Source organism: Cornus florida, unplaced genomic scaffold (genome assembly GCF_030987335.1).
Source record: "Cornus florida cultivar Cherokee Brave unplaced genomic scaffold, ASM3098733v1 CherokeeBrave_3.0.0_Hap2_Chr10, whole genome shotgun sequence".
NCBI lineage: Eukaryota > Viridiplantae > Streptophyta > Magnoliopsida > Cornales > Cornaceae > Cornus > Cornus florida.
In genome coordinates this window covers 81,197,935-81,219,296 of record NW_026775580.1, presented here as the reverse complement: position 1 = coordinate 81,219,296, position 21,362 = coordinate 81,197,935, and the positions used below count along the sequence as shown (strand labels likewise).

The window sequence follows — 21,362 nt, the reverse complement described above, 5'->3', positions numbered from 1 at the left end:
AGGGCCTGAATGGGAAACAGATAAAGATTGCAATACACAGGAAACTTTAACAAGCTTGAGATAAAACTATCAGATTTTACCAAAAAAAAAAAAAAAAAAATCTCTTTGAAAAGTTTTGGACGAAGTTATAGCACATTGCATTCTTCTAGTTCATGATTAGGTTAACATTTGTTGAGTAAATTGAGTCCAGCTCAATTATTAATAGTTGGAATTAGATTTACACTTATTTAGGATTTCAGTTTGGCCCTAACTACAGAGTCATCTTGAACCCACCCAGTTGAAGCAAGCCCATATGTCCGATTGCTAACTGTAAAGTGCACATGCAATGCAGGTGGGGCAATCGCGGAGATACTTCTGAAATATCATGCACTCGTAATAACTAGCTGTATTCAGTAAAGTTTCTTATATATGTATAATTCATTGTCATCATTTTCTAGTAGATTGGACGAGACAACCTTACAGATATCGGGAAAACAGACGATTAGGGTTACAAGATCACTAAATGCTTCCAAGGTTCACAGTGCACATCTGATTCCCTTTTTTTTTTTTTTTTTTTTTTGTGGCTTGCGGACATACCGCAAAACTGACAAACTAGATACAATATTGAGCATAAATTACACGTAATAAGTTACACAGAGTACCCAGTTAGGCTTTTCTTGATACAAGCTTCCCAGCATTGACCTGGTGCACTAACAAGGGAATAACACTTGAGAGCATCTGGAATCTGTTCATAATCGAGATTTGGAATTTTAGGCTCCTTTGGAGACATTTGTTTGGAGCGCGTCAGCAATGGGTTTCACCCTTGGTAGTGAAACTTGTAGCTGTTATATACCTCTAGCAGATACAAGTAACTAATCATCCGTCTCAGCAGAGAAATCAGGCTCTTCAGGTTTCTGTAATTTTGGCAGCCCCATACCTTTAGTCTTCTGAACTCCTCTCCTTGTGCTTGTAGCAAATCTTGAAGCCAATATTGTGACTCCAAGGTTCATTTTTGTCTGTTGACTGGAACCGACATGATAGTGTTCCTGTTCCTCCTCTTGGCTGGACTCGGTAGCCACTTTATCATCCAAAGCAAAGGTATCATCCAAAGCAAAAGACTCCATTGTCTTGAAATCTTTTGCAATCCTCCTCTTGTACCGTCGCCAAGCAGCCTGTATGAAGCAGGCTGCCCATGTCCTCCAGTGGTGGGAGTAAAACCGGAATGTATGTTGCAGCTTCTTGCTATGGAGGCGCCTAAATTGATTAGCAACAAACTTGAGATCTTCAGCCCGCAAAGCAAACGCTTCCACTTCAACAAGTGCTCTGACTGTCCTAGTTGAAGAAGGCAAGTTGACAGTGGATTTTGGAAGCAAAGCCCATGCAAGTAGCTCCTCCCCACAAAAGTCTCCAGGTCTCAATGTAATCGAATTGAAGAAACCAGTCCTGCCACCATTTGTAGTAGAACTCTCCAGTCTCCCCCTAATAATAAAGAGCATTTGTGTTACAGGGTCACCCTCACGAACAATATAGGTATCGTTGGTGCTCAACGAGGAGAACAAACGCTCACATATTGCATCAAGTAGCTGATCATCCATTTCTGAGAAGAATGGTACCTGCCAAATTAAGAAAAGCGAGGGTAATGTACTAGTAAAAGATTGAAGTGATTGGTAAATGTATTTTATATCAATGGATGTACAATAAATATAGGAAATGTGAAATTTTATGGGCCTATCAGGATTTCAACTTGGGGGGAAATTCTAAAGATATGATACTAATGGCTAAAAAATCCCACTTTTACTGGCAAAGCAGTCACATTTGACAAGAATCCAACAAATGATGAGATCTTAGGAAGCTGCAAATACACACAACAAAGCAACGCTTGGATCATAAAGAAGGTTTGATTTTGATATATTGGTGACAGGAGAGTTCATAAAGGGAAGTTACACATGCCAATCAAGATATCTCTGAGGATGCAAGTCACTTGCACAACGTTGAATCATCCAAATCATAATTACGGACAAAATAATGCAAGAGTTTAACTATACCCACGAGCTTTTAAAACTGTAAAATAAACATAGTCAGGGAAGAACATACACGACGAACAAGGTCCAAGCATAGGTGACGTTGGATATCACGACGAAGATCCGCAGGCAAGCCATGTAGGATAGCTTCTTCATTTACTCCTCGAGTTGCAAGCCACTTATATTGAACATAACGCCGAACACGTAGCTTCAAATCTTCAGGGAGTTGGCGATGCCTCATCCACTCTTCGGTGTCTCTTCGCTTAAGTCTCCATTCCTCAAGCCTCACAGTTATAGATTGCAAATACGTCTACAAAAAAAACACAGAACCCCAAATTATTATTATTATTATTATTATTAACAGAAGGCTGAAGGGTAAATATAGAATATTCAACTCTATTTACAACTTTAATTTAAATGTAAACAAAAACTAAAAAATAAACCCAAAAAAGATAGCTGGGTTGGCTAGAGCGTCTTGATAATAATCAAGAGGTATTGAGTTCAGTTCCTCCTGGACTTACCCAATACATGTGGCTTGGGGGGGTTGCATGCATCCGAAGTGAATAGTCTCCCTCCTTAAGGGAGGGGGAACATCCTCCATTATCTAACAAAAATTACTGTTTCGAACTATGCATTGGCTTCAGTAGGTCATAAAAATAGGGAGCATCATAGACTATTTAATGGGATTCAACAACCACGCCTGTGCAATCTTTATGATTTTTCTTGTTGGGCTAACAAACTAAAATGCAAATTATGATCTTAATCTTCAATATGCTTATACCTTTATTTAATACTTATTTCTTTTTTGCCCAAAATGGAAAAGGGATTGGGCTATGAGCTTATGGCCTCTAATCTGATGATTGAGATGATCCCACACAAGTTCAGTATAATAAACCAGACTGGACCTGATGAGAATAGTTATATGCATTCTCGTGTTGCTTAACCCTTATCTTAACTTTATTTAATTTCTGAGATGAACAGAACAAGCCTAAAAGATTAAGAAAGCCTCCAGTCGTGATTCATGATTACCATGAGCACCTGCCTATAGAAATAACCTTGACTCAAGCCTCAAAGCATTTTCCTTGAGCTTCGCATCCAGATGAACCTCATAGAATAAATCTCAAGCGAGTTGTAAATCAAATCAGTACAACTAAGCTTGAAGTATCAAATCTAAGCTTACAGATGTTAGCATATTCTAAGAGATTGAATAGATTCAAAGTGGCCTAGGCGCCATGGAATTGATATGGGCAGACACATTATTATAAAAAGACAGCCAACTTTTAAGTTGAATATGTTTTTCACAATAGTCATAAAGTCGAACCTGGGACCGGTAACAATGCAAGCATTAATCAGCCATGCACAATTAGGAACAAGAAAATTGGAAAGAACATCAGCAGCAGTCCACTGATTAAACATATTTTGATCATACAATATATGATGAAAGATGATATATGATGAGAGTTTTGTACTCGATGAAAAGGAAAAATAATTGGCAAGGATTAATAGAAATTTAGTTTACTGATAGTTTCTATCAAAGAAAAACTAATGCAAATTTTCATAAATAATTAAGGTGCTACTGCTCAAGTCTATCAACCAGACACTATATCAAATACCTCTGCATATTCCCAATCAGCCGTGCAAATAGAACAAGACCCAAGATAGCTATCTCACCTGCATGTTCCCAATCAGATGTGCAAACAGAACAAGACCCAAGATAGCAATCAGTATAGCGAATAATATCTCCCCAATAAATGTGCTTGTCGACAAATTCTGCCCGTATGAACTGAGAAATTTAAAATAAAAATATTAAAAAAAAAAAAAACAAGTATACTAAAATATATTAACAAACGGTTCTAAATGGCATCCTCTTTCTCAAAATCAAAAAGGGAAAAATGTTTCCTACAATAGTTGTTTCATCAGTTCGGTTAAAAAGATCAAAAGCTCCAAGCACCTATAATAAGCATTTTGCGGTTACCAATACATCTTGAAGTCACTCCTTACCAAATCAAGCGAGTTACAAGCACTTATAGAAGCATATGGAACTAAGTATATTATTTACTTTTAGATAACAATAAATTAAAAAATAAAATAAAAAATCACAGGTATCAAATGTTTATAACATTATGTTTTCTTCTTTTTCCCTCTCTATTTTCTCTCACCTTATCACTTTTTCTTTAACAAATTTAAATACCTAATATTTTCTATTTATTGTTTGTCAATCTTTTGATATTAAATCTTTTTGTTAATGGATCATGCTATCAGGTCAGATATCCAATTAATAACAAATCAAACATGGATTCATTCGTAAATAATCCATCAGATTTATCTATAACTTGGTAATGCACTTACCAATCCAAAAATAATATAAAAGAATACAATAAAGAAAATGTGAGGATGGGCCTGGGCACAATGGTAAGGTTGATCCATTGTGTCCTGGAGGTCATGGGTTCGAAACACAAAGAGGATTACTTTCCACATGTGAAGGTAAGATTGCGTACATTTGACCCTCCCCAGACTTTGCAATGGCGGTAGAGATAAATTTTCCTACTTTACGACAACCCTTATCTTTAATCATCCCTTTTTATTTTTATTCTTTTTGGCATAATCTTCGATCACTATCAACTATTTCCAACACATTTTATGCCTCCTAGTAAACCCAATGATGCAAGACTTAGTGTGTTAAAGGTAATCCTACTTTCAAGAAGTTTTGCTTGAATGGTAAGATGTTTTTGAGATTTTATTTAAAAATGCAAGACGGAGCAACGTTAACAATTGACGATACCCAAAAAAAAAAAAAAGAGGAGGCACCTAAAAGATTTCTATACTACATTGAAGCACGAGTATAAATTATTAAAATCAGATATTATTTGAAACATAGTTTCCAAAACAAAATTTCTACTGTACATATTATTGCAAAAGAGGCATATACTGCATGGGATCAGGTACCCGTGTAGGGTAATGAACATGTGCCTAAGCTTCTGGCTAATCAAATACCATCTCCCAATGATATAGGGTCAACTATATATCCATATTTTTTATAACATTCTTCTTTGTTTCCCATGGTAGATTGGTGATTTAGGTAACATTGAGAGTTTAATATAAGCATTTTACTGATTGGAAACAGTAATGACACAAAAATGAATGCAACTCTTATATAGAATTATATAGTAAGCTTTATTTTTTGACAAGCGTCCAACAAAATATGTTGGATACATATCCCACGCCCATGCCCTCTTATATAGAATTATATAGTAAGCTTTATTTTTTGACAAGTGTCTAACAAAATATGTTGGATACATATCCCATGCCCAAATGTCTCTATTTTATACATCATGTAAAATGTCCATCTAACATAACTTTAGTGTGGTTAACTCATTGAGAGATTTGTGTATTAATTATTATAGAGGTCACCATATTGTATCAGCATATATCATATGATTCCATGTTCCCTATTTGTTGTTGGAATGTCATGATCTTGCCATAAGGTTACAACACCTAGCGTAATAATTGTTATGCAAATTGCCGTACTTTGGGAAGTTCCACATTTTAAGTTTTCATAAAGGAGAATTACTTTCAAAAGCAACAGAGAACTGGTACTAGTAATGAAATAAAGACATTAAAGTAGAGGAACATTGTTTTTTTATGAATACAAGTGATAAAAATTGGAGAAAGCATACCTTAAGTTCTGCAAGCCCCACCACAAACAATAAAAGTACTTTTCAAGAAACTTTGAGGAGAAAACACTTTTTTGCACTGCCTTTTCAAATATTCCGTATTTGAAAGTGATATGATTGTCAGGATCACAACTATTAAACACGTTTGTACTATTTGCCCAGTTCTTGCGATCAACATGGTCAAAAGCATCACAATCCAAATAATGAAGAAAGCATTTTGTAGGGTCCTTTTTGCAATGTGATTTCCAGCACGATGTATACCGGTCAACTGACAGCAAATACCATGCTGCCCCTAAAACCTAGAAGAACAAAGTTGAATCATCAATTCGCAATACAATTATGAAATTCCCAGGAAAAAAATGGAAAAAGGAATATTAAAATGATAAAAACGTGAGCAAGTGGCATAACACATAATTTTTAAACTAAATTGGTTAAAAATATATAGTGACAATTAAATAACAAAAAATGAAATAATTCAAAGTTACATACATGGCTAGCCAACATGTACAATATCAGATTATATGCAGCCCCCGCCCAAGCTGTTTTCGTGACAACTCCAGTTGCTTTAATAAGTTGTGAACTTAATGGGAAAATCAAATATAGTCTGGGAACATATTGGAGTAGAACAATCAGCGCAAGGGCATTGTTGTTGTGATCAGCTCTTGGGCTTCTCGTTGCTGGTATAATGAACCAGATGACAATCTGCAGAAAATATATTAAGCCAACAATTCTTCTCTCCCAGTGAGCTTTACAATATTACTAGAATAAAGGTACAGAAAATAATAGATGTAGAAATAGGCTTACACAGAAATAAGTGTGATAGTCATGATGTAAAGTCTAAAAATATATTGAAAGCAAACTATTTACAAGGATTACTTTGATACTGATTGAATAGAGCCTATCTAAATTTTCCCCCTATATTTTTTTACGCCGGGTGAGCAACACAAGATCAGGCAAATTACTCTCTCCTTTCAGGAAGTTAAAATACATCTTCCACCAAAAAGCAGTAAAATATTTCTTTTCTTTCTTTTGTAGTCTGTGTTTATGCAGAAAAGGTGAAAGTTCAAAAAAATAAATAATAATAAGGAAAGGTGAAAATTGGTTCTACCTCTCAATTTGTATCACGTAATCCACCTTTTCATATGCACATCATTTAGGTATCAGTGGTGACGTTTTGCTTACATCCCTACCAGTCTATTAACAAAAAGATAAGGGTAAATTACATTGACACTCCTTCAGGTTAGGTCAAATATCACATAAATGAACATTTTGGTTTTACTTACACCCCAAATTACTTTTTGGGCTCTAACACGTGTGAACTGACCCATTTACCCCCCCCCCCCCCCCCCCCCCCCCCCCCCCCTCCCTTTTTTTTAAATACAATTTAATACCAAAAAAAATCTATGAACTTAAATGACAAAAATACCCCTATTTAATTTTTTGACCCACATATGCCAAATTACTCTCTCTCTCTATCTATATTTACACAAACACACACACACACACACACACACATATATATCACGATATTGTGGAAAACAGATCTGATTGCCGTGTATGCCCTTATGTGTCCCTAGTTAGTCCGGTACGGGCTCTCACTAAGTATATGTGCATTACATGATGTAATTTTTTTCACTGTATACTTTAGGATGTGTTTTGTACTTAATCTATTACAGTATATTTCTTGCCCTTTCAACATATTGACAATTTGACATGGACTAAGTTACCGGGCATTAATGCATAGAACACACATACAAAAAAGGATACGGTCATTAAATTTGAGTCTTTACATTGACAACAGAGTCAAAGAGTCACCTGTGACAACTATATGATACCCATACCAATACATAAATCCTCCTTATGATAAAGAAAATGTTATTTAGAAAAACAAAATCAAAATTCAAGATACTAAATTGATCATCGTATGCATGATTCCAAAAACTAAATCAAAATCACCACATCTAATTTCATATAGAATAAAATAAATTTCACTAGTGGCTTAAACCTTAGTGCAATCAGTTGGCTTGAAAGAAACCTTCTTGTTCACAAGGTCATACCCAACCAACACGTTCATCTGGGACAAGTTCCCAAAGACGGCTTCATCATCAGAATCAACAGGGGCAATACTTAAGCACAACACACCATCTTCCACCTCTTCAAACGTTCTCGATACTGGCAGACTCAAGTCAGTGCCAGCAAAGTGAAACATCACGGTGGGCACATAAAAAACATGCCCTGTGTTGCATAACAAAGGCTGGTATCTGTTAGTGAACATTGGGTTTTAGCTCAGATTGCAGCAACCAAAGCCGACTTGATATGTGTTGCTATCTTTTGGGTCTTCTTATCTTCAATTCTGGATTAATTTTTTTTTTCCTTCAAAAAGTTGTTAATTTGAAATGAATTTATGGTAAGAGTATCCAAATGAAAGCACATATGTGCTAGGTGGGCACGGAAGTTCATACATAATAACTTTTGTATAAGTATGAAGTATGGTAGCTTAATTTGGTCAAACTCCAGTATTCTACCTCACTAAATTTGTAAATAATAAGTGTGTGTGTATATATAAAGAGAGAGAGTGGAGGTAGAGGTGGTGATGATAGAGGCTTTGGGTGGTGGTGGAGGTGTTGGAGGTGTTGGGTGGGGGTGGGAGTTTTGGTGGTTTGTTGAGATTGGCTATCATGGGTGCATGTACACAATAGTTTTTATGGGTCACTTGGGGGTATTTTTGTCATGAAAAAATTAAAATACAAATTTTCTAAGTCAACAATAAATCAAAAGGGTAGTATAGTCATTTTGCATGTAAAAAATATTTTGACACCACTAAAAAGTGACATTTGGGGTGTGAGTGAAATACGAATAAACTCTTCCAAATGTGAGTGAAAGTTAAAACCAAAATATTAATCTATGTGAGATTTGACCTAACCTGAAGGGGTGTCTGTGTAATTTACCCAAAAGATAAAATAGTATAAGGTAGACAGTGATTAGAACCCTTACCCACAAAGGAAAGCTTGCAATAATTTTTTATCCCATAAGAGAAAAATGAAAATTAAGATAAAATTCAAGATATTAATGTACCCTGAAAAGATGTCAAGAGGACCAATTCTATCCAATAAAATACCTAAAACCTACTAGAGACATAACTAAAAGCAAAAATATAGATTATCTATTGCATCAATGCATAAAAAAAGAAACTTAAACTTCATTAGCCTTCGACAAATATGAACTAAACTACAAGGCCTCAAGGGAACTACATCGGAAAAGAAAAAAGAGTCCAATCACATTCAACAATAATATTTGACAGTTCAAACTCCCAAATCAAGAAAACAGATAAAAAGTTTTTCATTTTAGACAAAAGAAATGCCAAGTTCAAACTCCCAATTCAAGAGAACAGATGAAAAGTTTTGCATTTTAGACAAAAGATAAATCCCAACTTCATATAACAAACCTAAAAATTAAAAGGTCCCCACAAACTCGTAATTAGGGGTGTTCAAAAAATCCGGTAAACCGAAAAACAGGACTGAACCGGACTGAATTGGATGGTTTGGGCTAGTTGTATAATGGTTTGGTCCGGTCCTGACCCAAAATTATGAAACCGTAATTTTTCGGTCCGATCCTGGTTGAGGGTACAGGCCCAGACCAAACCGTTACTATGATATATAATATATATATATATATATATGTGTGTGTGTGTATCATACCCTAAACCTAAATCAAGTAAAGTAATCACGTCTCATGTGCCCCCCTTAAATTTTTAATTTCTAAAATTATCTTAACTTTTTATTTCTTTTGTTCTTTAAATTCCTTAAATTTCTTTTAAAAAAAGTCAAATTTTCCATTTTGAATCATATTTCAATTTTCTTTCCTTTCAAATATATCTCAATTTTCTTTCATTTTTTCTTCTTAAAATTCTTGTTCTCCATATCCATAATCATCTAAAGCATCCCAAAGGTTTGTCTTTGGTTATTTCTAGTCTTTCTATCTAGTTTCTATCTAAATTCTTGTTGTTGTTGAAATTGACAAACCGAACCAAATCAAACCAATTTTTCACGGTTTGGTTTGGTTCCATGGGCATTATGGTTCGGTCTGGTTTCAAAAATAGTGGAACTATTATAAATGGTTTAGTCCCGAAAAACTCCCAATCTGGTCCAAACCGGACCGTGTGCACCCCTACTTGTAATTGCCTCAATTTATCCCCACAAGTCCCATTTGTTGTCAACCAAAAACATCTTTGATTCGTTTAACTCAATAGCATAAAATACTAACTCCTCTCTTCCAAAAAGGTTATTAGCCTATTACCCATTGCTGATCCTGGCTATGTGGGATGCTAAGAAGAGAAGATTAAAGTAAGACCTAACATTCGGCAATTAAACCCTTCCGAAACATGAAATTTTTTAGACTCATTCCCAATGTTGGAGCTAATAAACAAAAATCTCCAATCATCTTGGACAACACTAAGCAACCACTCTGTCTCTTTAAATTCATCACTTAAATTTACATATATACTTTGAGCCAACTTTCAAAACAGGTGAACAAAGGGACTGGATTAAGTACATAGCCTTTTGCTTCTGTGCTGATCATGCTACATCCACACATAAATTAGATATCTCAGAAGCTGGATATTACTCATTAACACACAGAGCTCTATACTTTTAGCTAGTTCATTACTTCCCAAGCATAGTATCTCATAAATCAAGGTAATATGTGCAGTTCTTGAGAGATTTAAAGCAAATTTCTTCTTTCTTTTATACAGCATATGACTTAATTTTCCAGGAAACAAATTCAACCAGAAAGAAAGGATAGTATTTTCTATAATTGTTGAGGTGAGTCAAGTACACAAATCATAAAATATGCAAATTTTATATGTAAATTGTCAATATTATAAGTGGAAGGAAAAAAATTACCTGAGGAAGAGGCAGTGTTGCAATCAAATCAATGAAAAAGTCAGATCTTATATATCTTCTGGCAATTTTCTTGCGGTCCATTACAAGTTCACCCCTCCCAAACACCCGAGAGCTCGGTGCAACATAAGCTGTCCTAAACTTAATAAGCATATGCAACAGATAGAAAATATCTGCAATAGTCCGGAAACAGGTTACAATGATCCGCAAATTCAAGTCCGTCTTCACGCACCACAAGTGCTTACTTCCTGCTATACTAGGCAGGTAAAAGTAGAGAGGGTCAACAAAGAGTGCCACCAAACATGAGACAATGAAAACCCGGTTCCATTGCAACACAATCTCACTACCAGGATCAAGCATTCGTTTCCGCCATGGCTCAATGTCCTCTGGGAATACCTTAGACCTCCCAAATGTGCTAGCTTGGGAGATTCTACCCCTACTCACAAACCCACCATCAATTTTCAACAAAGAAGACGAAACCTGGTACCCAGAAGATGACTTTTCTAGGTGCGAGGGATCAGTTCTTCCCCATGAAACATCTTTTCGTTGCTTTACATCAGAAAAAAATCTACAATTTATAAACCAATAAATCAGCAGAAAGTTTCCAAATCCACTGTATAGTTTACTGAGAAAATAAAATACGACAATATTTCTGAATCTCGTGTTCAGAGTTATATCATAGTTTCAGACTTTCAGTATTTCAATTTTTCATTTTTCCTGCATTTTCTCCATAACCAAACAGAAATCCCTCAATTTATTTGCAGTCAAAATGAAGTTAAGAAAGAGGGAAACAAAATATTCTCTCTTAAAATAAATAAATAAAATCATGTAGCTGGGACTGATGAATTAGGTTTAGGCTTAGCAAAGTCAAGTCATTGGTTTCCAGGTTCCCAATAATGAAATTTTCAAATTTTCTCATCAACCAAACAGAAATGGAACTACAGAATATACGTATAAAGAAAGAAAATAAAATGGAAAAAAGTATGATAAACTACATAATACCTTACTATCTTCTGCTTCTTCAGCTCCATACCAGTGGCCATTGAAATTGATACTCTCTTCCTCTCTCTCTCTTCCTCTCATATGGGGTGGACATGAAATTGACCTACCCACAAAGAAATGAGTCAATTTGGCATACCATTATTTACAAATGAGTGTTAGATTTTTGGCTTTGATAGGAGAGTGAATAGTGACGGTGATAGTGGGAATAGTCAGAGATTTGTTTATTGCTTCTTGATGATTGTTTGGTGGGAAAGTATTATTAATACAACATTAATACTATTATTAATAACACTAAATAGAATAAATGGTCAACAATATGTTGACGTAAAAGTATTATTAAATCACATGCCCATTAGTTATTTGTATGTGGACAGAGTCCAGTCACTATTGGACTTCATTTGATATGAATGGAAGATGGGAAGTCTAGTGATATTTCTGGACGCTAACTTGAAAACCATTGAAATATTCATGTGATGCGACCAATTGACCCATCAACAAAATTAATATCATTTAAAACAAAATTAGCACACTTTAATTTTCCGCCTAATTTCTATGACTTTATGCAAATAAAAAATATATATATATATATATACAGTAAATTAAGTCCTTCAGTTAAGCAAGACTTGATAATGCGGATTCTAGTGATGCATTATAGTGAAGTGTTGAAGTTTCAGGATTTAAAACGAAAAATTACTATATTGTTCTGACTTTATTATTTGACACGTATGTAAAAAGGTTACATAAAGTTTTCACAGTTTGATTCATTGACTTATGAGTGAAATGGTGATTTCCGACACTATGTAATAATTTACCCTTAGAGCAAAAAATGAGCGTGAGAATATCTTGTGAAGGTAAAAAAAAAACTATAAAATAAACAAAAAAAGAAAAAGGAGGGGGTAGATCAATATATATATATATATATAGAAATATATATATATATATATTTCACTTGAGAAGCTTAAGACCACCGAGTAGAAATGTTTAACATTAAATTTGACCCGATTTCTTTTAATTGAATTCAGCTTCAACTAATTTGACCGGAATAAACTTAGCCACCTTTGTGATGTATTCTAATTTTTTCTTTTTTTTAAATTTTAAGAAACTATTATTCATTTCAACAAAAATATATATATATATTAAATTTGGAATAAACCTAGCCTAAATTTTTTTTTTAATCTATTTTTTTGAAAAAAAACCTTTAAGAAACATTATTCTGGTTGAGTTTTTTTTTTTAAATGTATCTATAATAAGGATCTACTTGCAATTTCAATTTTGTCTTGGCAATTTAACTCTCAATCCCAACCTGCATTGTCCAAACTAAAAATGGTCAAACTTCAAGTATTCCCACTATATGATCTTATGTTTGAAATTATCTTTCTTCCAAATCGGAGTGGAACTAGGGGTGGGCCAGCACAGGCCATGGCCCCCCCAAACTTTCTTGAAAATTTCATTATACCCCCTAAATATTAATTACTTTGTAAGTACTGCCCCTAAAATTTATTAAAAATTTCAATTGGCCCCCCAATTTTTTTCAAAACACTAACATATTGACCCAAAATAGATAATTTGAAAATAATTTTAGTCTTTGTCTCCTTGAAATTTAGTAAATTTACAACTTCGACTCTTTTAACTATATTTTTAAAAGCTCAAATTTAAGAATTTTTATAATTAATGTATAAACTTTTCTAATTTTAATTACACAATTCAAACTCACCCCCGAATTTTTTGCTTTGCCCCTGCTCCGAATCCTTCCCAATCAAACTTGTATCTTGCCGGATAAAAATAAAAAATAAAAAAAATAATTAAAAAAACTCCCAAAATACAATTAAAAAGATTCAAAACAGTCAAACACGTCTTCCAATCTCAAAATAAGTAAAAGAGCAAATATTGTAATTGTATCAATTTTTTCTCGTTCAGAGAGAATATTAGCAAATCCCGTGATTCGCGTTCGCCAGATTGAGTGGTCCAGAGCCCATCCAATAGAATGGGCTGATTTGGGCCTCTATCTGGAAGGGAGGTCAAATCTTTGGATCGGGCCTCAGCTCAACAAATTTTATTAGAATCGAAATCCTTTGAACTCTTAATCTGCACTTAATAAAAATAAAGTACACGTGTTACAGTTTAAAAGCAAAAAAAAATTCAATGATTTCGTTATTGCTTGATTGTTGGTTTATTTTTAAAAAAAGATTTTATGGTGCTCTGCAAATTGGATTTCAAATGAATCATATCTTCTGTTGCTGCTCATAATCTTTTTTAAACGTGAAGGAAGGTTGCTAAAGTCTAAAGATTAAGGCTCTCTTTTTGGTATGCGGGTTAGTGTTAGCTTTAATAAAGGTTTTAACTTGTTCAATGGATAGGAATGCCTTCAAAAGAAAACATTTTAGTGCTTTGACATGCTTTTTCATAACAATAGAATGCCCACATTATGAAAATGCACAACTAAGAAAATGAATTCATTCTCACGACAATGGAGTGTCGTAGAGTCTATCATTACTTTTGACAAAAAAAATGAGTTTAACCGGAATGGATAACTAAAAGAATTTTACGATTTTTTTTTTCTTTCTTCATTCTGTTGAAAATTTATAAAAGGCTCTTTGCAATTCTCTCTCACACGCGCGCACACACATATATATATTCACGATTGAAAAGCTGAGAGATATAATATTCATATTCCACTTTTCTTTGATTGTCATGCCATTTAAATTTTTTAATAAATGAATTGATAAAATTATCCTATTTCAATTTGTAGAGAAAAATAAAATTAAAAAAAAAAAAGAAAAAAAGAAAAAGAAAATTGTAAGTAGAAAAAAGTGGAGTTATCTCCCTTCAAATAAATTGGGAAAGAAGGAAATGTTAAAGAAGGTGGGAAGGGAAAAAGGATTGAGGGCATGGGAAAAGAATAGATGTAAGATTTTCAATGTTTGACTTCTAAATATTTTGAATAAGAGAAGTGCCTGATAAAAAGTTTGAAGAAAAGAGTTTTCAAAAACATATATATATATATATATATATTGTGTATATATACGGGCAGTACTTAATTCTAATCACATCACAACAAAATTTTAGGAGTAGAGGACCCAAACCAACCTAACATTAGTTTTCGTAGAGAAATCCAAAACAATGCGTGTGCATCACTGGATGTAATGCATTGAGATCCACATGAAGTCTCATTGTCTTAAATCCAAGAGTGAAGTAATGCTCAACCAAACTGTTCGGCTACGCTTTTCTACCAAAGTGGCACAGTCCTTTGAGTACGTATTTACAAATCTGCAATGTAACGTTAGATCTATAGACAAAAAATGGACGTAGTTATGTAACAAGCATTTCGGGGAACCCTTGTTGAGCATACTTGATTCAAAACTAAAACTTCAATATGCTAGTTAAAAACATGTATGCCAAGCACGCCCCTTTTAATGTCCTCACCCAGAAACTATTGAGCTCCTGTTGTGCTTCAAAAATAAAATAAAATAAAATAAATAGTTAAAAATAATTAAATAAATAATAGTAATAATAAAACAATTCAAATTTCGAACAAGGTGGTCTATTATTGAGTAAATTTTGTTCAACTGCAAAAATTCCGGAATGCTTTATGAAGAGCAAGCATTCAAAATATTCGAGCAACTTGACTGCAAACAAACTAATAAACCAGTACAGATACAGTTGGAAACACATCAAAACCAGCTGTGAGAAAAGTATGGTAAGTCTTATACAGAAAAAGATTGGAGACAAAATATTTCTTCTTTTTCCAAAGTTCTGACAACTTGTTTTATGTTTCAGAATAATCAATAAAACTCAGATGTGAAGCAAAGAAATGTCCCCATTTTTACCCTGGCAAAATGAAACTGTGTGCTGTCAATGAAATCAAGACTATTCTTCTCATTTTGAACTTCCAACTCTATAAAATTGAATCTCGAGGAAATCAATCCTGTGTCAAAGATTGTTATGGATTAAATATAGAAACTCATTTATTATTATTATTATTATTTTTATCATACTGATCACTTTATAATTTGGATTAATTACATAACATATCCAGCTGTGTTCTTCTGATCAATAAAATATTTTTGTCTGAAACTAAGTTGTTTTAATATGCAATTCAATGTTAATAAATAAATAAATAAAATATGAAATCCAATGCATTTATGACGACAATACTAGAGCACAATGCATAGTTCCAACAAAGTACCAGAAATGGAGTAAACTTTACATGTACTTGAATTTGTAATGTATAAGTAAATAAAGTTCACACAACACACCATTTTAGTGGGAGAGGAAACACACATTTGGATATACAGGCCCTTCTCATAGGTTAAATTTTTATGGAATAAGGATAAATTGGGAAGGTTTGAAAATACAGTGCGTTGATTTTTGAAATAGGACAGCTATGGTGGAACAGCAAAAAAATGAAAAAATGAACTATTAATATGTTACAGAGAGAGTATATCATAGCATGCCTAAGTTCAGCCGGAGACCATAGCAATGTGGATTCCAAGTTCATGTAGTAATATAGTAATGTCCTTATATATATATATATATAAGATCCTTCAATTTGACGTTAGAAAGGTACCTAAAGCATTGATCATAAAGAATCTAAACTAAATCGAAAGCATATTCGACTTCTTTTGTAGACTTTTTTTGTTGCAGTTAATCACTTACATCAAACCATTTCTTTGGAAGAGGTTCATCACCTACGTTTCTTGAATCTCAAGCCATTTGTCAATGACCCCATCCACCGCCTCCGAAAAGGTTCTAAACCTGTTCTCCAGCTGCTACATCATCGCTCTAGGCCGGGTTATGTAGCGTGGTCAACTTTAAGTTTTACAACCGATATGAGAGACAAAGTTCAACATGGTGAGAGGCATCACAAATACAAGGTTAATGTTCTGCCTGGATTATCCACAAACCAAACCAGACATCCTTAGTAGTATGTAGTGAAAAACAATGACCACCAGAAACTGAAATTCGTGCATTAGCCATTTAGGTTAAACATCCCAATCAAAGTTTGTGTTTTTCTCTTGCAAAGCTCTTCTATTCAGCAAATGAGCAGTCCCATTACAATGACGAGGCACCCAACTCGGACAATAATCTTCATTCTGCTTAAGGAGGGATTAACATCATCCACCAGAGTTGTAGGGACATAATTGGCTTGCCGTCGCCCTCTAACCACATCACTAAGAAGCAGAGAAGTAAAAGCTGAGGTCTCATTTATTGTTCCTTATCCAAACTCAGATTAAACACAACCAAAACAATTGTCACCCAAATTGGCTTCTACATGCATCATAAATTGCAGAATAATAAACAATATCTGCGTATGGTCATCCATTTTTGCCGTTCCATGTGTAGGTCATATTCATATCCTCCTGCACGGTGGACATCTAAACAAGATTACCAACGATGGGGATCACTGATTTATTCACAAAACATGCAATTACGAATTTTCTTCAACCTTTATTAAGAGAAATGTGATTACTTAGAAATCTAAAACTATTCAACATATTTGCAAGGCATGTAAAGAGATTTCTATATACAAAGTAGGATCTTATACTGCGTGGTCGGAGAAAAGGAAGTTCACACGTCAATTGGGAACTGGAAAAAACTTGGATAAACAAATTTGATAAATTTCCAACTATGATTTCAGATCACCTGTAAATGTAACTATTTTCTGTACAAAGTTTTCTTTCTCACTAGCCCTAGATTAAAGTCTGCCCCTTCAAACAAAGACAAGGCCATAGAGCAATCGCATTGCCCCAAAACGACTCCTAATGATGCCCACAAACAAAGACAAGACCATAGAGTAAGCACATTGCTCCCAACTTTACTCCTAATGCCCTGTTAGAACAGCAGACATCCAATCCCTACCCGCACATATCAGACATTTCAAAGAGACCCTTCGAAAGACACCTGAAAATGCGCTGACTTTGGTTGCTGTGCCGATGCCGATTCAAGGCCTTGAAGCATCTTGATGACTTCAAAAGTATCATCAAGATAGTATTTTGCCATACTTGGTTTCTGACCGACAGTGCAGGCAAATACTTCTGGTATGGCAGGTGAGGATGGGTTGGCAACCGAGCTTGCAATGCTCTCAAACATATCCTCGTCAGAACGGTCATCCCCTATACACAACACGAAATCCGGTGCCTTCCCCATATTGCGCATGGTTGCAATGAGGCTTTCCACAGCTACACCTTTGCTCACACCCTGCAATTCACCAGAAGAAAACCATTCATTACAAATTAGGGAAAAGATTGAAGACAATGAAAAGAAAAAATAGAAAGGACTAGAGTTTGATGAAATTTCTTGTTTAACAAAGATAAAGAAATATTATCCACATTTTAATCAATCAAAAAGAAATAACTAGGCGCTACCACTCACAAATCAACAATTCAAGAATATCAAAGTCTTACGTACATAACTTTATCCCAGCACATTATTTGAAAAAATTTAAACATTAATAAGTCAATAAGGTAGAGGCATGCTCTTATGCTTTTTCCCCCTTCACCCAACCACAGGTAAAAGAAAAAGGTGCATGCTTTCATTAGTGGAGTTCACGATTAAAGCTCTCCCAAATCCTAGTCAGAAAGCAAATCAATTCAGTATCCTTAATTTGTTAAAATGCTTCATACCTGAGGTTTCACTTCAACAATGTGCTGGCCTCTTTTAACAAGAACGGGCTCATTTGCAAGCACATTTTCCAAATGATCAAGAAGCTCCTTTGCTTGCCATGAACCAAAATCGTGGTCAGCTTCTTGGTGATGCCACACAGTAGCACTTTCCTTCTGCTCTATAAAAGAGCCATCCGTTGCCTCTGTATAATGCTCCATTACAGGTTGGGCAATCGTTTTCCACTCAAAGTCCATTGCTAACATGCGGGACTCCCATGAAGAATCTTTTGTCCACCTACAATATGAGACACAAACCAAATCAGAAATAGTAGGATTTAACATAACACGAAGCCTAAAATTATGACTCAATTAATCAAAGAAGCTCAAGGTTACCTAGTAAAGTAGCCATGTTCTGCAGATAGACCAAGTCTCTCACATGGAGAGAACCACTTGCTTAGAGACTCCTTTCCTCTGCCACTGACGATAAACACAACATTCTTGGGATCACTGCATAAACCATTCAAGACTGAAATAACCTCCTCGCTAGGAGATTTGTCCACTAAATCCTGCGGCATCATGGTACCATCATAGTCCAGCAGGATAAGCCGGCTATTAGTCTTGTTATAAGCAGAGACAATGTGTTCTACTGAGAGCTTCCTGAAATTAGGACCCAAAGCAACAACCCTGAAACCCAAACCGAATCCAATGCCCCAACACCTCCTCAGATAATGCTCCCTACAAGCCCTCTCGAGGTCTTGGTCGAAGCTCCTAGCCCAATAAGCAACGTCATGAGAGCTAATGTACTTATAATGCTTCTCATGGCGCATTTGTTTCTCCAATCCTGGCATTGAGATTGCCATTTTCATGGCATCTGCCACACAATCGATGTTCCAAGGATTGACCCGGATTGCCCCGCTCAGAGAAGGGGAACACCCAATGAATTCTGAGACTACAATAACACTCATCCTCGGCATTGCAGACTCATCAAGTCCCAAGGCCTTATCCAAATCCGGACTGCCCTGCCTGCACACCGTGTACGTGTAAGGCACCAAATTCATACCATCCCTCACAGCATTCACCACACAACACTCCGAAATGGTATAGTATGCAACCTTGTCTTGGGTTGAAACGGGGCCATTGACGAAAACAATGGGCTCATACCCCGGCCTACCATACTTCCTATTGACTTCATTTGCAACTTTATTGATCTCATTCTGGACCTCCTGTATATCCTTACCCCGACTCCTCGCCGGATTAACAATTTGAACCAGAACAACCCTTCCCCTCAATTCAGGGTGCTCATCTAAGAGCAGCCCCATTGCTAAAAACTTCAAACTAATACCCTTGAACATATCCATATCATCAACACCTAACATCACAATTTTCCCTTCAAACTTTTCATTCAATTCTTGAACTTTTTTAGCAGTGTCAGGAAGCTCCAAAAACGATGTGAGCTGACCCATATGAATCCCAACCGGTAGAATCTTAATACTCACCGTTCGACCATAGTACTCAAGCCCAATGTACCCCCTTCTCGATTGGTAATCCAAACCCAACATTCTGCTACAACATGACAAGAAATGCCTTGCATAATCAAAAGTATGGAACCCAATCAGATCACAATTCAGTAACGCCCTAAGAATCTCATCCCGCACCGGCAATGTTCGATAAATCTCCGATGAGGGAAAGGGGCTATGGAGAAAAAACCCAAGTCTAACCCTATGATACCTTTTTCTCAAGAAAGTGGGCAAAATCATGAGGTGATAATCATGTACCCAAACATAATCCTCATCTGGGTTTATCACCTCCATGACCTTATCGGCGAAAATCTTGTTCGCCGATACATAGGCCTGCCATAGACTCCGGTCGAAACGGACTCCGTGATTCGAAGTCACCGGCAACATGTAGTGAGTCAATGGCCAAAGGTAATGTTTACAGAAACCATGATAGAACTTGTTCTGTATATCAGATGGCAAAAAAGTGGGTACGCACCGGAATTTATCAAACAGCAATTGGGCAACTTCCTCTTGCTCCGATAGGTCGATCTCGGGTTTCAAACACCCGACGTAGATGACCTCCACGTCGGCCGGAAACCCATCTTTCAGCTGCAACACCAACTCGTCTCTGTCCCAATCGAAACACCATTTATTAGTCTCTGTGTCGCGGTGAGCTTTCACTGGGAGCTGATTGGCTACGATGATTCTTCGTTCTTGAGTGACTGACGAAACCACATCGTCGCACCTCTCATCGCCATTGTTATCATCATCATAAGGTCCGTCAAAGTCCGATAAAATACCCGGAACAGTCATCACCCTGGGTATTCGGGTCCGATCTACTCCGTAGTAATCGTCGAGGTTTAAGAGATTGAAACAAGATCTTGACAGCATAATGGGTTCGAAAGAATCAAAACCCAGAAACAACAGATTGGATTTATGAGGGAAAAAAAGCCGAATATTGAGTGAGAAATAGATGTGAAATGATGAAAAAGGGTTTAGATGATTGATTTGTGTGGGTGGTGTGATTATTGGTGTGTATTATCGGTGGGTGTTACAAACTACAAGCATGTACTTCATGAATATTTGAATGGAGGAAGTATATAGAATTTTCATGAGAAATGTATATGGTAACTCATTTTGTACAAGGAAGGTGGTGGAGAGGATAAGAACGAAGACACCGACTTGGCAACACGGGAATACGTAATGGGTGGTGTGGACGGCCAGGATTGACTGGGGTTCACAATCGTGATGATCATGATCATCATCATCAATGTAGTCTAGCTTTTTTCCTTCTACTTTCTAACTGTAACCGTCCCCTCTCTCTCTCTCTCTCTCTCTCTCTCTCCATATATATATATATATAAAATAAATATATACTATAATAAATCTTTATCCTTAGACACCACTCTCACTGTACGTATAATATATCTTTATCCGTATACTTATCTACATATGTTATTAAAGTTTATCAAATCTAAATAAGTTGGTCCGGTCACAGGAGCTATTGTAATTTTAACTAGGTTTCAGCTATTGTTACCGGCAGTAGTCGGTTTGTATTCCAAAATACTAAAAATCGGTACACGAAATTATTTCTTATGTTAGGGGACTTCAACACGAGTTACGTTCGGAAAGGTGCCCACTTTAACAAAATTACCGAGTAATACACATTTCTTATGTTTACTTACTTTGA

The 21,362-nt window shown here is 35.6% G+C and overlaps 2 protein-coding genes across 2 annotated transcripts; both read right to left on the bottom strand.

Moving 5' to 3' along the window:
- Nucleotides 1-388: 388 nt before the first annotated feature.
- On the bottom strand, nucleotides 389-11,790 carry LOC132279068 (cyclic nucleotide-gated ion channel 17-like). Its single transcript, XM_059781001.1, has 7 exons — nucleotides 11,575-11,790; nucleotides 10,576-11,140; nucleotides 6,164-6,376; nucleotides 5,678-5,973; nucleotides 3,672-3,783; nucleotides 2,074-2,310; nucleotides 389-1,592 (listed from the first exon to the last, which is right to left on the bottom strand). The coding sequence occupies exons 1-7, from the start codon at nucleotides 11,613-11,615 to the stop codon at nucleotides 852-854; spliced, it is 2,205 nt and encodes a 734-aa protein (XP_059636984.1). The 5' UTR covers nucleotides 11,616-11,790; the 3' UTR covers nucleotides 389-851.
- A 5,381-nt stretch (nucleotides 11,791-17,171) lies between these two features.
- LOC132279065 (probable alpha,alpha-trehalose-phosphate synthase [UDP-forming] 11) lies at nucleotides 17,172-20,936 on the bottom strand. The gene is made up of 3 exons (XM_059780996.1): nucleotides 18,570-20,936; nucleotides 18,198-18,471; nucleotides 17,172-17,772 (listed from the first exon to the last, which is right to left on the bottom strand). Exons 1-3 carry the CDS (start codon nucleotides 20,561-20,563, stop codon nucleotides 17,452-17,454), a joined length of 2,589 nt encoding a protein of 862 aa, XP_059636979.1. The 5' UTR covers nucleotides 20,564-20,936; the 3' UTR covers nucleotides 17,172-17,451.
- Nucleotides 20,937-21,362: the final 426 nt, after the last annotated feature.

Bases quoted from the DNA above. Each gene is read 5' to 3' on its own strand.
- LOC132279068 (XM_059781001.1), bottom strand. From the start codon at position 11,615: ATGGCCACTGGTATGGAGCTGAAGAAGCAGAAGATAGTAAG. The intron at 5,974-6,163 runs GTATGTAACTTT...TTGTTCTTCTAG, and splicing joins TGTACATGTTGGCTAGCCAT to GTTTTAGGGGCAGCATGGTA. The intron at 1,593-2,073 runs GTATGTTCTTCC...TTAATTTGGCAG, and splicing joins GCTTGGACCTTGTTCGTCGT to GTACCATTCTTCTCAGAAAT.
- LOC132279065 (XM_059780996.1), bottom strand. From the start codon at position 20,563: ATGCTGTCAAGATCTTGTTTCAATCTCTTAAACCTCGACGATTACTAC. The intron at 18,472-18,569 runs GTAACCTTGAGC...CTCATATTGTAG, and splicing joins GAACATGGCTACTTTACTAG to GTGGACAAAAGATTCTTCAT. The intron at 17,773-18,197 runs GTATGAAGCATT...GGTGAATTGCAG, and splicing joins TTGTTGAAGTGAAACCTCAG to GGTGTGAGCAAAGGTGTAGC.